The sequence below is a fragment of the Elephantulus edwardii genome, unplaced genomic scaffold (assembly GCF_000299155.1).
Source record: "Elephantulus edwardii isolate Elephantulus edwardi_28Jun2011 unplaced genomic scaffold, EleEdw1.0 scaffold00014, whole genome shotgun sequence".
Classification (NCBI taxonomy): Eukaryota; Metazoa; Chordata; class Mammalia; order Macroscelidea; family Macroscelididae; genus Elephantulus; species Elephantulus edwardii.
Window position 1 is genome coordinate 31,153,240 of NW_006399764.1, and position 13,464 is coordinate 31,166,703.

The window sequence follows — 13,464 nt, forward strand, 5'->3', positions numbered from 1 at the left end:
GGGGGCCTGGGCAGAGTTTCTGAAAAAAGGGGCAAGGACCGGAGTGTGTGTGAACATGACCGCTGAGTGAGGCAGGTCCCCTGACCTCACCTGCAGACCCGCCTTGCTGGCATCACTGTTGTGCATTTGCCCGTCTTTCCAGCACCCAAACTCCTGCTGAAGTTCTTCCTCCAGCTTCCCTTCTGCTTTCTGATGGGTGGGAAGCCACCTTCCCAGAATGGCTGGTGTTGAGGAGAGTCTGGAGTCCCTGAGCAGGACTGAAGTGGTCCTGTACTCTCTCCCAGCCCTCCTGCGCTGATGCTTTGGAGAATTTTTTCAATGGAACAAAATCACAACATTCCTTCTCATGTCTTGGCAAGTTCAGGGTCTGTAGAGTTCACTCGCTCCTCCTTTTGCCTCCTCTGGTTTCTTCTTCCACCTCTTTTCCTGCTTTATTCCTTCCCCTCTTCTTTCCCTCCACTTTCCCCCACTGCCACACTTTCCTTCTTTCTTCTTCACTCCTCCCTCTCATCGTTCCTCACCCGTTTCCATCCATGCCTCTCCTTCCTCTGTTCCACCCTCTTCCTTCATTCTTTTCTTCCTTTCTTGCTCCCTTTCCTCCATCCCAGCCATCCAGCCTCCCTCCTTCCTATCCATCCAGCTTGCCTTCTCCCCATCCATGTGACCTTCCTCCTTCCCATCCATTCGGCCGCCTCCTTTCCATCCATCCATCCATCCATCCATCCATCCATCCATCCTCCCATCCTCCCTCTTTCCCTTCCTCTCTGCCCACTTTCCTTCCTTCCCTTGTTCTTTCTTCCATCCTTCCTCTCTCCCATCTTTCTTCCTTTTTTCCATGCACCCATTCTTCCCTCTCTCTCCCTGTTTCTCTCCCCCTTACGTTCTCCTTCCCTGCCTCCATTTCTTCCTCCCTCCCCTCCCATCTCCCTCCCTCCTTCCGTCCTTCCCATGCTCTCTCCACTTCCCTACCCACCACACTTGCTATGCATCAGAAGCCACAACAAACAAGAAAGCCACATCTGTCCTCCTGGAGCCATTCTCCCAGATGAAGACAGACAATGAGTAGGTTAACAAACACCCACACAAGAGAAACACAGAGTGGACACCTCCTCAAAGTAGATGGAGAGAGTAGTGGGTGGATACAGGAGGTTCCCTCAGAAAGAGGGTCAGAGATGGCCACTCTAGAGGTGAACTTGGCAGGATAAGTGAGGGAAGGGCTGTCTGAACGGCTAGGGGAAGACCAGATGCGAATGAGAAGTAAGGACAAAGGCCTGAGAGAGGAGTCCCGGTGGCCAGTGGGGCCAAGTATAGTGGGCCAGGGCATAGCGGACAAGGTCCAGGCGAGGAAGTGACAACACCAGGTCAGCAGTCCTCTGTGGACTGTACTTGGGGTTTGAGACTTTGCTGTTCAGGTGATGGACATGTGACAGGAGACATTAAAGACCCCTCTGTCTGCTGAATGAGGATGGAATATCAGGGCTGGTGGGTTTTGGAGGACCCATTGGGGTGCTTGACTGAGTCCTTCCCTGAAAACAAAGCCTGAATATTCATTCTCTCATTCTTCATTATGCCTGGCAAATTTTCTTCTAGTAATTCTTCCACAACTTATTTGGTGCCTTTACTTGCTTCTTCCTGTTCTGGGATTTCAATGATGCATATGTTATTTCTCTTGATGGTGTCCCATGTTATTCTTAGGTTTTCTTCTTTTTCCTCCCTTTTTGATTCTGCTTTTTGTTCTAGCAGGTCAGTGGTGACAGTTCTAGCTTCTATCTCACTGGTTCTGTGTTCCATTCTTCAACCCTGTTCATGTGACCCTCCATCCTGTTGACAGCATCTGAAACATTGGTCCTCGTAGTTTGGATTGCAGTTTCTTGTTTATCCAGAGCCTCTAATGTCTCATTTGTTTTATCTGCATTGTTTTGTATTGTGTGTGTTTTTTAAGCTCCTCCTGGATTAGGGGACCTGGAAGGAGTCCTGGAGGCAGAGTGGTTGGAGAGCATGATCGCAAAACAAAAGGTCAATGGTTCAAATCCTCTGGCTGCTCCAGGGGACAAAGCTTGCTTCTATAAAGACTTACGGTCTTGGAAACCCTGTGCGGCCGCCCTGCTCTGTCCAGCAGTGCTGCTGTGGGCCGTGTAGACTTGACCATATGAGGACTCTGAGAGGACCTTGTGTGGTCTGTGATGGCTGCTCCTCTGGTTGGGTTTTTGCTCACCCTGCGTCTTGCTTCCTTGACAGGTTTGACTATGAAGGGCTGGAACCGAAGATGACGTATTACATCATGAGGGATCTGGAGGCCCTGGTCACGGACAAGTCCTTCATCGGCCAGCAGTTCGCGGTGGGGAGCCACGTCTACAGCGTGGCCAAGACAGATAGCTTTGAATACGTGGACCCTGTAGATGGCACCGTGACCAAGAAGCAGGTAGGTACTAGGAAATCATCACACCGGTGGTCAGAGGCCCCTAGAGGGGCAGTGGGCTTGGGGGTGATCCTTCCTGAGCCCCTGGTTCTGCAGTTGAGACTCTACAGTCCCAGGAGAGGAAAGCTTTGTTGATGACCACCCAGGAAGCTGGTGACCGAGGATTCCAGAACATGGGGCCTGACTGGCTAGCTCTCTGCCTGGTTAGTGCAACACCAGTGACCAGGGCCTCAAAGAGACAGGCTCAGCATTTCCTCCTAATTATTTGCAGCCCAGAGACTGGTAGAACCCCAAACCATGCCCTTAGATCCCCTTTAAGCCAGGAGCCAAATTCACCCTTGTGGTTCAACTTTCAGCCAAACAACGGCTAGGCCTATGAGATGCATGATACCTCTAGAGATATGCCGGCTTAGAACAATCAACTGTATGCGATCCAAAGGGCTGCATTGGCCCAGGAAGAGCGCTCAGAAGGCAGAGAAGGTAAGAGAGGATGAGTGAAAACTGTACGCACAGCAAGGAAGAGGTAGAGTGCTGTTACCCTGTGGGGACTGCAGCTAGTGCCTGAATCCAAACGTCTGTGGTTGATTGAATGGAAAACCAGTTTTCTCTGCAAACTTTCACCCAAATCACAACATAAAGTTCAAAAGAGAAAACGAGGTGTCGGCAGCATGCAGGCTCCCTGGTCTGATGAAATTCAGGGGAGTCTGGAAGAACATAGGGTCTCTGTCCTTGGGATCCTGGGTACAAGTGTGCCGCGCCTTCGGCTACTTGATATCGCCGAGGAACCCCAAGATCTTAGGGTGCTGGGTGTGCTATTCCCAGTAGGGGAAGAAACTGTTACTAAATTCATCCCAGACTCCAGGAGGAAGATATTGAGAATAACTGCTGTATTTAATGGCATTATCAACAGTGATTTCTGTTCTGGCTTCATCTCTGTGGCCCGTGTAGGAAGAGTGGATGCTCTTCCAGGTCCTCTTTCTTCCCAGCTTTGTTTCTTTATCGACTCTGATGATTATTGGCCTCTCTGAAGACATCGCTGGACCACTTACAGTCTAGACAGGACACCCTGAGGAATGTTGGGAGAAGTTCCCTCCTAAAACCTCCAAATGCTTGCTTTATGTTCTTCATTAAGTACAGACTAGAGAACAAGCCATAAATCCCCGATCCTTTGGGACTAGACATCATGGTGGTGATATCGTTGCTGGCTGAGCTCAAGTTGGCTCCGACTCAGGATGGTGTGTGAGTCCCGCCTCGTCTTCCTGAGCGTTGATTGGTTGAGTTCTTTGTGCCATTGCAGTGCCACTTCATCTTCCTGAGGCTCCATTGGTTCTCCTGACTCTCCATCAGCCGTGATGTGCATTGTCTGTTGATTAGTCCTCCCTGGGGCATGTCCAAGGGCAATGAGTCCACAGAAACGAGTCCACACTTCTAGGAAACATTCTGGTTCTACTTCTTCTGATACTGATCCCCGTTTCTTCCTTTCACGGTCCATAATGTGCCTGATACCTTAGGCAGCTCTCTAGTTTTTGAAATGTAAGCATTTGAGTCACCCCTCCCTGTTGTAGGCCAAGGGAAAAGACAGAGACAGGGACACTCAAGAATGGAGGGCAGGCCAGAAAGTCGTGTGTCCCCCACCCCCACCCCCGCCGCCCCGTTGTTCCAAAGACAGAACAGTAGGTTTCAGAGGCTGTAAATCCCATGAGAGGAGATGCTCACCTTTCTCCCCCCGGACCACTGGTGGCTCCAAACCACCAGAGGGGTGCTGGTCTTGGCTCAGCACGCAGCTCCCTGTGGGCTACGCCAGCCGAGACCCCCAGGACACCCCAGTAGTATGACTGGTTTTAGAGTGACTAGTGTTTTATAGGGAGCTCTGGTGGCCAAATGGTGAGGTGCCACCCCAAAAGCACAAGGTTCAAATCCACCAGCTGCCCTGCAGGAGGTTGATGGACACTCTCCTGCCGTGCTGTTTGCTGCCTCAGAGAACCCACCAGAGGTCAGCTCTGTGTCTGTTCTGGTTCAGCGATACAACAATAGAGACAGTCACAGTATTCATACACATTTCTTTGAACTATTTCAGTGCTAAAAGCCTGTTGCTGTGCCTGGTCCCTCTGCTGGTGCAGTGCTGCAGAAAGAATAAACTGAAGGCTCAGCCTTTCATCCCGGGGCCCCCAGAGGCCTGATAGGCTGATCCTAACCTGACTGTGAGAAACTATAGAAATGTGGAGCTGTAGCATGGTGCTTATGGAGTGGGGGATGGGGGCTGATTCCCACCCCCGCCCCTGGGACTTCTGTGATATGGGGGAAAGAGGCTTCTTTTCTTGGAGTGTGGTTTTCTGTTGAGGGCTTAGGACCATAATCTCATCAGACATTGTAAGTTATTGACATAAAAGAGTTTATAAAATTAAGGTCCACATCCTAGTTTGGTGAGCAGTGTCTGGGGGGGTCTTAAAAGCTTGCTTAAAAGTGTAAATAAAAAAAAAAGTTTAAATACATGGAAATACTTTTCATGGAAGAAGACATTCAGATGGTCAATAGTATATATAGAAATGCTAAAAATCACTGGCAATAAGAGAGATGCAAATCAAAATCATGATGAGATACCTACCCTCTCACCCCAGTACCAGTGACAAAGTTTAACAGGACAGGAGGCAATAAATGTTACAGAGGATGTGGTGAGATAGGAACTCTCATACACTGTTGGTGGGATTGTAAAACGGTGCAACCACTCTGGAAGCCAGTTTGGTGTTTCCTCAAAAAACTGAACATAGAAATTCCATATGACCCAACTATTCCACTGCTAAGAATATACTTCAAGGAAATTAGAACAGAGACAAACAGAGATTTTTATACCAATGTTCATAACAACATTATTCACCATTTCATGAACATGGAAACATCCCAAATATCCAACTACAATTGAATGGATTGAGAAATTGTGGTATACTCACAGAATGGAATACTATGCAGCACTGAGGAGTAACGATTTAGAAAATTACTACATAACATGTGAGAGACTCGAGAGCATTATGCTGAGTGAACTCAGTCTCATAAGGACAAATACTGCATATTTGCATTATTGTAAAAATGGAAGGATAACGAGTAAAACATGGGTGGGGGTCTCCAGTGGGGAAGGAGTGGGAGCAGAGGGGTGAGGATGGGCAGAGGGAAATCAGGGAGTTGCACAATTTGGTGGGTGGAGGGAGGCAGTTAAGGAAATGAGAACGATCTGGCAGAGATCTGAAAAGATGAGTAAGGGTGGGGATAGTTCAATGGTGATTAATTTTATAAAACACAATGTATGGGAATGATTGTATGTAACACAATGTGAATGAAAGATAGTGTGAGACACAATGTATACAAATTTTGTATGCAAATCAATGTTGCTGTTGTTACGTGCCATTGAGTCGACTACAACTCATAGTATGCAAACCAATATAAAATAATTTTTTAAAAAAAGAAGCTTGTGAGTTACCATTAGAGATACAGCAGTTGGTGTCTGTGCTTCTGGGGCAAAAAGAAAGGAATCCCAAGCCTCCTCCCCAAGAAGCCCCATTCTGCAGACTGTCCCCGGAGCCAGGAGTTAAGTCATCCATCCACCAGGGGGGTCCAGAGAGATAACACCAGGAGGCCCTGCACATAATTAACACCAGGAAGGCTTATCTCAAGCGGATTACCGTATTTGTGCATGTAGAGAGCCCATGGAAATAAGGAATGCACCCATATAATTCACTTAGCCTGCATAGAAAACTAGCAGGCGAGTAGGTTACATAGCTTGCAAACCACTGTTTAGCATGCTTGTTATTTGTGTGAAACGCAACATGACAGAAGCGCATTCAACTCCAGAGAAAGATTGATGGTCTTCAGTGAGTCACATAAGGTAAGAAAAGTAAGGAAAAATCAGATGGCGTTGCAGGTTATATGCGGGTGCTCGGAGGCCTGAGCTTCTGAGTCACCGGGGAGTTGACTCTGGATCACATTTCTCTCCCCTCCTCCTTTGCTCCAGCTCTTCTCTCCTCAAAGGGTTTGTTTAGGCAGCTTCAATTCCTCTTTGTCCTTGATTTGGGGTCAGAGGCAGGAAACAGACCACGGAAATAAAGCTGTTTCCCTTAGAACCTTGCTGGAGATAAGAGGAAGTGCTCTCATGTAAGATGAGATCAAAATTCTGTTCTGCTGAAATGCCACCTCCCAGCCTCGTTCCCATGGACATATCCCACATGGTGTGTCCACCCTTGGGGCCCTGGGGGAGCTTTCTCCGCCCCCATCCTGCCCCGATGTCAATTCCCAGAGACCTCCTGGCCTCCCTGTGTCCTGTTGGCCCTGTGGGAGTTATCTGTGGCCTTGGGTGACAAGAAGAAAGTTGGCGTGTGAACCTTCCATGCAGCAGGCGGAGAGGGAGTGATTGATTCAGAAACAGCTGGGCAATGAGGCATGGCTGTTCTGTCTCCATCGCCCCAAGAGGATATGGCGCTGTCAATTTCAGGTAAAATCTATCCACACATGGGACAGATGTGACGTCTCCAATTTTATTTCGTTTTAGGTGCTGTGGGATGAGTTTTGCCTCCTAGTGATCCAATGAACAGCATATGGAAACCCTGCCCCATTCTTTGTCTTCAAAGCCCACTGTTTCTGTCACTGTGTCCGTCTGTCCATCTCATTAGGGGTCTTCCTCTCTTTTTCTGACCCTCCCCCATTTCCAGCATGACATCTTTTTCCAAGGATTGGCCTTTCCCAGTCACATGTCCGCAGTGTGTGAGAGGAAGCCTTCCTCTCCTGGCCTCTGAGCGGCTCCTGGCTGCACTTCCTTCAGGAAAGTTTTGTCTGTTCCTCTGTCGGTCCTGGAGTATTTGGTGCTGGAGTATTCAGTCCTTGTCTTCAGCACCATCGTTTCAAGGCATCATATGAATTGTGATCTACTTCCTAACAACCTCGTGGTGGCTGATTTGAGAACAGAGGGGACCAGCCAGCATGTTTCTTGTTGGTTGGGAAGTTCTCCCCCCCCCCACCACTTCCTCTCAGAACTTCCTGGGTGGGGGGTCACTCCCCGCTCAGCAGACTGTTTTAGGACCATCTCCTGCACAGCTGGTCTGAAGCCTGCCCAGTGGTGTGGTGGGCTCTCGGCATGCTGGGCTGGTGCCACAGCCACTTCCTACTGTGACACGAATGTTCTGTGTGGACAGGAGGATGAGCACCACCAGGAAACACAGAGAAAGCTGCGAAGGGTCACAGGCACCAAGGGAGCAGGCTGAAAGTGTGTGTGAATGTGCAAACGAGTCAACAGGAATCAGCAGCAATCTGTTAACAATCACTCAATGAATCAGACAAGGATACAGACATACCTTCTTTTATTTCAGATACTACATTTTTGCCAGCTTTCCAGTGCACGTGCCCCCTTGTGTCTCTGTGCGACATGTCAGCCACTCTCACGCTGTACCAGCCTTCTCCCTAAGGCAGTCACACGCTTCTAGACGACCTAAAGCCATGTGCTGATTCTGACTCACTGTGTCCTTCTGCTGAGATTTCAAGGCAGTAAATCTTTGTAGAAAGACAGTGTGAAGCTTTACGAGCTCCGTGACAGATGTCTGCGATGTGTCGCTGTAACTTTTTAGTGCACTGGGAGCCAAGATATCCCCGTGACTCGCTCTGTAGGACACCCGTGTGTGGAGATCTGAACCTGAACTTGCACTACCTCTGGAGTGTGTCTGTGTAGAATGTCTGTGACCTAATTCTGTTGTCTGATTGTCAGTCTCTGAAAGTGACTATCTTTAAGCCTTCACTCTCCAAGCGGTGCTCTTATAGTGGCGTCTCTGGTTAGTGTAAATGCTTAGGCACTCGAGTGCCAGCCAAAAGTTGGAGGTTTGAACCCACCCCGCGGCTCCCTGGAATACAGGCCTGGCACTAGGCTCTGAAAGGTCACAACCTTGCAAACACCAAGGAGCAGTCCTACTCTGTGAACACGGGACCAGCGTCAGCAGGAACCAGCTCCATGGTGACTAACGAGGACTCCTCCCCTGACGTGGGATTGGGCTGGCTGGCCGTTCAGTGAGAGCACTGCAGAGACGCCCTGCCTCACAGAGTGGAGATGGTGCCCAGCCACCGCAGGGAGGCTTTTCTGTAAAAAACAACCACCCACAAACCAAAAGCCCTAAAGCTGTGCTCTGAGGTCCGTTCCAGCGACTTGCAGGACAGAGCAGAACTGCCGCCCAGGGTTTCCAAGGTGATGCACCCTTAGAGAAGCAGCCTGCCTCATCCTCCCACGGAGCAGCTGGCAGGCTTGAACCAGCGGCCTTGCAGTTAGCAGCCCAGCATTTCAGTCATGCATTTTAGTCCAGCCTTCCTCTGTCCAAACGCAGCAGGCATAGTTCTGTAATCCACACTTGGGCCACACAGACGGGCTGCTGCCCTGGCCTGGGCTCTGGGACCCTTGCCCGCAGCTAATGCAGTGGGCGGTTCTGGGTGACTCTTTTGCATGGAGAGCTGTGTCCATTCTACCCAAACCCCTTGCTGGAGAACCTTCACTGCCCCTTTCGTAACACACAGTCCAGATGTTGCATGTTCATGTTCTCATCTTGAAGCTTTCTGGATCAGTGGCTGAGATTTCTCCTGGGAGGCACCGTCTACCCCAGCTTGCTGTCCCTCTCTCCTGCGTCTGCCCACTTCCAGGCTCCCAGGCCAAGTGTGACTTACCTGTTACATGTGCAGTCTTGTTGCTCTAGGTTGCAGGGTCATAGGCTGTGTGCACTTGAAATCTCTCCTAATTCAGTATCTGACCTACTAAGACTCTGACAAGGGACTATGAGTAATCTACATCCCCTTCTGACTGCAGCGTGCCCTGTATCCCCCAAGCCAACAGCTGGCTGCTGTGCCTCTGCCTTGTTCTGCATTGCTTGCAACTTACAGGTTTTCCTGTGCTGATTCACACCAGGGCTTTTACACCAATTCAGCATTCACTTATTGATTCCTCTATCAATACTTACTGGTCCATGGGACCTTTGGAGCTCTAAAAAGCCTGGGAGACGTCCACACATTTTAGGACAGGATAGGTTTCCCATCTGTTGCTCACAAGGTTGCTATAAATTGTTATCAACTCAACACCACATAACAACGACAATGGGCAACATGAGAAGACTCAGCCTAGCAGACTAACCCCTATTCCACCACTCACTAGCAGTGTTACCTGGGCCGAGAGGTGAAGATGCTTGACTAGCTGGAAGGTGGGTGGGGTGTGGGAGAACAAGGAGGCAGGCTGCTTGTGTAAAGGTCACAGCCTCAGCAACTTCATGGGGTGGATCTGCTCTGTCACGTCAGGTCGCTGTGGGACGCTGTGTTTGGCATGGATTTAATGTAATAGATGGTAGATGATGCAGATGGGGTAACAGAAAGGAGTTCCAATGGTTCAGTGCCCAAAGAGCTTGGTGGCCAAAGTCCAGTGACTTGACAGCCCCACCCCCAGCTGCATGCTCCATGAAGGACACGCGAGGCCGTCTGCTTCCCAGCCTGGGGAACCCTGTGGGGAGGCCCTGCTCTGTCTCATAGGATCACAGTGAGAGCTGGGATCTACTCTCTGGCAATGTGATTGGTATTCTCTCAGTAAAATGAGTGTTGGCTGGGTCCCTCTCAAGGCCTCCCTGAAGGAAATTAAGGGGTCTCCACTGAGCACCTCTGAAGGAGTGTGTGTGCTGTGTACTCGTGCCCCCACAGGAGTTGTTTTAGCGAGGTTGCCCTCATTTTCAGTCATGACTGAGGACGTGAGACTCGATCAGACCCAAGTTTTAAATATTTGTGTGAATGAGAGCCGGACAGAGGGAGCGATGGGGAAGCCCTGCCGGAAGTGTGCGCTCCCTCGCATACAACCAGGCAGCGTGCTACCCGATCTCCACACATGACATTTTGAACAGAGTCAGAAATGAGGACCCACAGCTCAAAGGTGGCGAGCGGCGCCCACACGGCTTTGACTGTCCTCCACCGCCGGGCAGCATCCTGATCACGTACAGCGGGCTCCTGAAAAGACTCGCTGGGCTTCCTCTGAGCCTCCCATGTCCGGCCTTCAGCTCATCATTTTCCCCATCCGATCATTGTTCCAGATTATCCAAATGTTAAAAATTTAGACTTGCCCTGCTTTGTTGCCGGTGACTGAACCGGTTGGAAAGGCGTCAAAACCCTGCTTCTTAGAAAGTGAAGACTTTAGAGACGCTTCGGTAGTTGGCTTCTCACCTCTTAGTGTTGGATTTCCGGCCTGCACACCTTGGATAAAGTCACCGGTGAAGGCTTGCAGTGTGCTGCAATGTTGAACAGGTATCAGCCCAAGAGAGACCAGAAAGAAAGGCCTGGCCACCTGCTTCTGAAAATGAGCCAGTGAAAACCCTATGGATCTGCACAGTTTAATCAGCGACTAGATAGGGGGATGGCACAGGCCTGGCAGAGTGTGTCTGGAGTTGCCATGACAACAAGAAGGCTTCACGAGCTGGCATGACTTGTCCAGGACCAGGACCGCATTAGCCAAGAAGCAAAGTTAGCACTGGCCACGTGGACCTACTTACTAGTCTGTCCTAAAACATTTCACGATTTTCACCCCATCAGAGATTCTGCTTCTAGGTTTGGCTGGCATCTGTGTCTCTCTCAACCCCCAGCACTTTCCTGCAGGATCCAAGCCTCTTTGCAAAATCCCAGCCCCTGACAGGGATAGAGTGGCCGGTGAACATGGTGAACATGGACAGATTGGTGCTTTCTGAGTAACAGTCTCATGTGACTTCCACCAATTATCCATCCTGACTGCCCGAGGACTTCCTCTTCTCCACACATACGTCCTGGCACTCAGTAGGCCTTCTCTGAATATCAGATTATCTCACTGCATAGTCCACACCTGGACTGAGCATTCCGGATCCAGATGTGGGTTCATGCTGGACTTCACACCCCCTGGGAGGTGGATCAGATGGTGAGCCAGGCTGATGGGACTCTGTCCTCTGGAAGACTACAGGCTGACAAAGAAGCATGCGCATAGACCACACTGAAATCTTCTGTGGACGGAAGCAGTTTTCCTAGGACAGCTGATAAAGTAATTGCTTACACACAGGCATGAGGGCCGGGAAGGAAGGGAAGGGAGAGAGACTGATTATTTGTTACTTCTGAAGAAAAAGGAGTTTGGGGGACTCTGATATCAAACAGTTCCCTTAAGTAATTTACCCTTGAATTTTCCTGGTCTCAACTTCTGTGATTCTAGAGCACATGCCATTATTGAAAACGAGATACAATCAATCAGAAGATTTCAGTATGTTCTATGCGCATGCTTGCAAAATAGCCCTCTCGCCAAGGGGAAGAGCATGGATGTTCTGAATAGAAAACATGTGGAGAAGGGAAGCTGCAGACTGGGCAGTGGGAAGACGTGGCCACAGCTCTGTCCCCATCCCACCTGCGCGGCCAGGTCTTCAGCACCAAAGGGACTAAAGAGGGTGCAGGTGCATTCTGAGGACCCTTCAGAACCAGCTGAGACTCCAGTCCCAAATCCTTCATTGCAGGTCTCATTTCCACCCGACGAACATGAGAATTCACAATCAACACTTAGATCTATAGCCAACACCCCTGGGAGCAGCAGTCGAGAAGTTACAGGACATGTAGCATTGGGAGAGATCTGCTTTCAAGGACCTCTTGAAAATGCTAAAGAGCAACGTTTTCAGTTTAAAGACTAAGGTGCTCCTGATCCAAACCATGTTATTTTCAGTTGCTTTCTTTGCATTTGAAAGTTGGACAGTGAATAAGGAAGAACAAAGAACAATTCATGCCTTTGGATTGTGGTGTTGGTGAAGGATAGTGGACATCTCATGGACTGCCAAAAAACGAGTCCAGCCAGGGCACATCTGAGAGACAAGGGTGATGAGATCAAATCTCATCCATGCTGAGCATGTTATCAGGAGAGGTCAGTACCTGGAAAGGATGTCATGTTTGGACAGGTGGATGATCAGTGAAGGAGAGGGAGACCCTCAAGGAGGCAGATTGACAGTGACTGCAGCAAAGGGCTTGGCGTGGTGGAAGGGTTGATGGTGGCGCAGAATTGGGCAGTTGCTGTCTGTTGTACAAGGAAGGAGTCACAATGACCCATTGCAGTCAACTTAATAGTGTTTATCAACAACAGTCTAGGGTCAATGAAAGACCAAAGAGAAGACGGTCTTAAGGTGAGGTTTGACCTCACTTGGGGGCCCCTGAACGTAGGAGATTGGTCTCATATTAAAGTTAACTTACCTGTTCCTGTCCCCGCTGGCCTTGCTGATTGGTCCAGGATGACCTTTGATACCACTGTAATTTACTGAATATTTTTCACCTCTTGCTGGTTCCCACAGTAACAAGGACACTTGAACGTCTGTTTATAGTTTTACTCCTGATCTTCTCACCATTGACCACAAGAGGTGGAAATAGGACAAGGAAACAGATGGACAGCCTTAAATATTGGTCTGGTTTCCACGATAGGCCTAGGGAGCTTGAGGGTCGATTCAGAGGTTGGTTCCTGACCCTCCTTGACATTGACCACAGAGTAATAGGTGTGGATGGGAGCCTGACATATAGGTGACTGTACTGTCCTACTTGAGTGGTACACAGAGCTAATCATGCATCCCCATGACCTTGATGTAACAACGTATGAACAAGAGCCTATGGTCATGAAGGAAGAAGTTCAAGCTGTTCTGAAAGAATTGTCAAAAAACAAGCCCCAGGAATTGATGGCATACCAATTGACATATTTCAACAGACGCTGTCCTGGATGTGCTCATCAAGTTGTGCCAAGAAATCTGGAGAACAACCACTTGGCCAACTGACTGGAAGAGATCTCTATTTGTTGTCATCTCAAAGAAAGGTGACCCGACAGAGTGCAGAAATTATCAAACAGTATGCAACCAAGATGCATTGATAATAATGGGTGACTGGAATGCAAAAGTCGGGAACAAAGAAGAAGATTCAGTAGCTGGAAAACATGGACTCGGTGACAGAAATGGAGCTGGAGAGAGAATGATCGAATTTTGCACAATCAATGACTTACTCATAGCAAATACATTTTTTAA

At 49.2% G+C, this 13,464-nt stretch overlaps 1 protein-coding gene across 1 annotated transcript in view; it reads left to right on the forward strand.

Moving 5' to 3' along the window:
• LOC102864789 (phosphoglucomutase-like protein 5-like) overlaps positions 1-13,464 on the forward strand; it is a 150,941-nt gene that overhangs the window by 111,020 nt on the left and 26,457 nt on the right. The window contains exon 9 of the mRNA XM_006881328.1: positions 2,239-2,422. Coding sequence (XP_006881390.1) covers positions 2,239-2,422 — 184 coding nt within the window. The remainder of the gene's footprint in view (positions 1-2,238; positions 2,423-13,464) is intronic.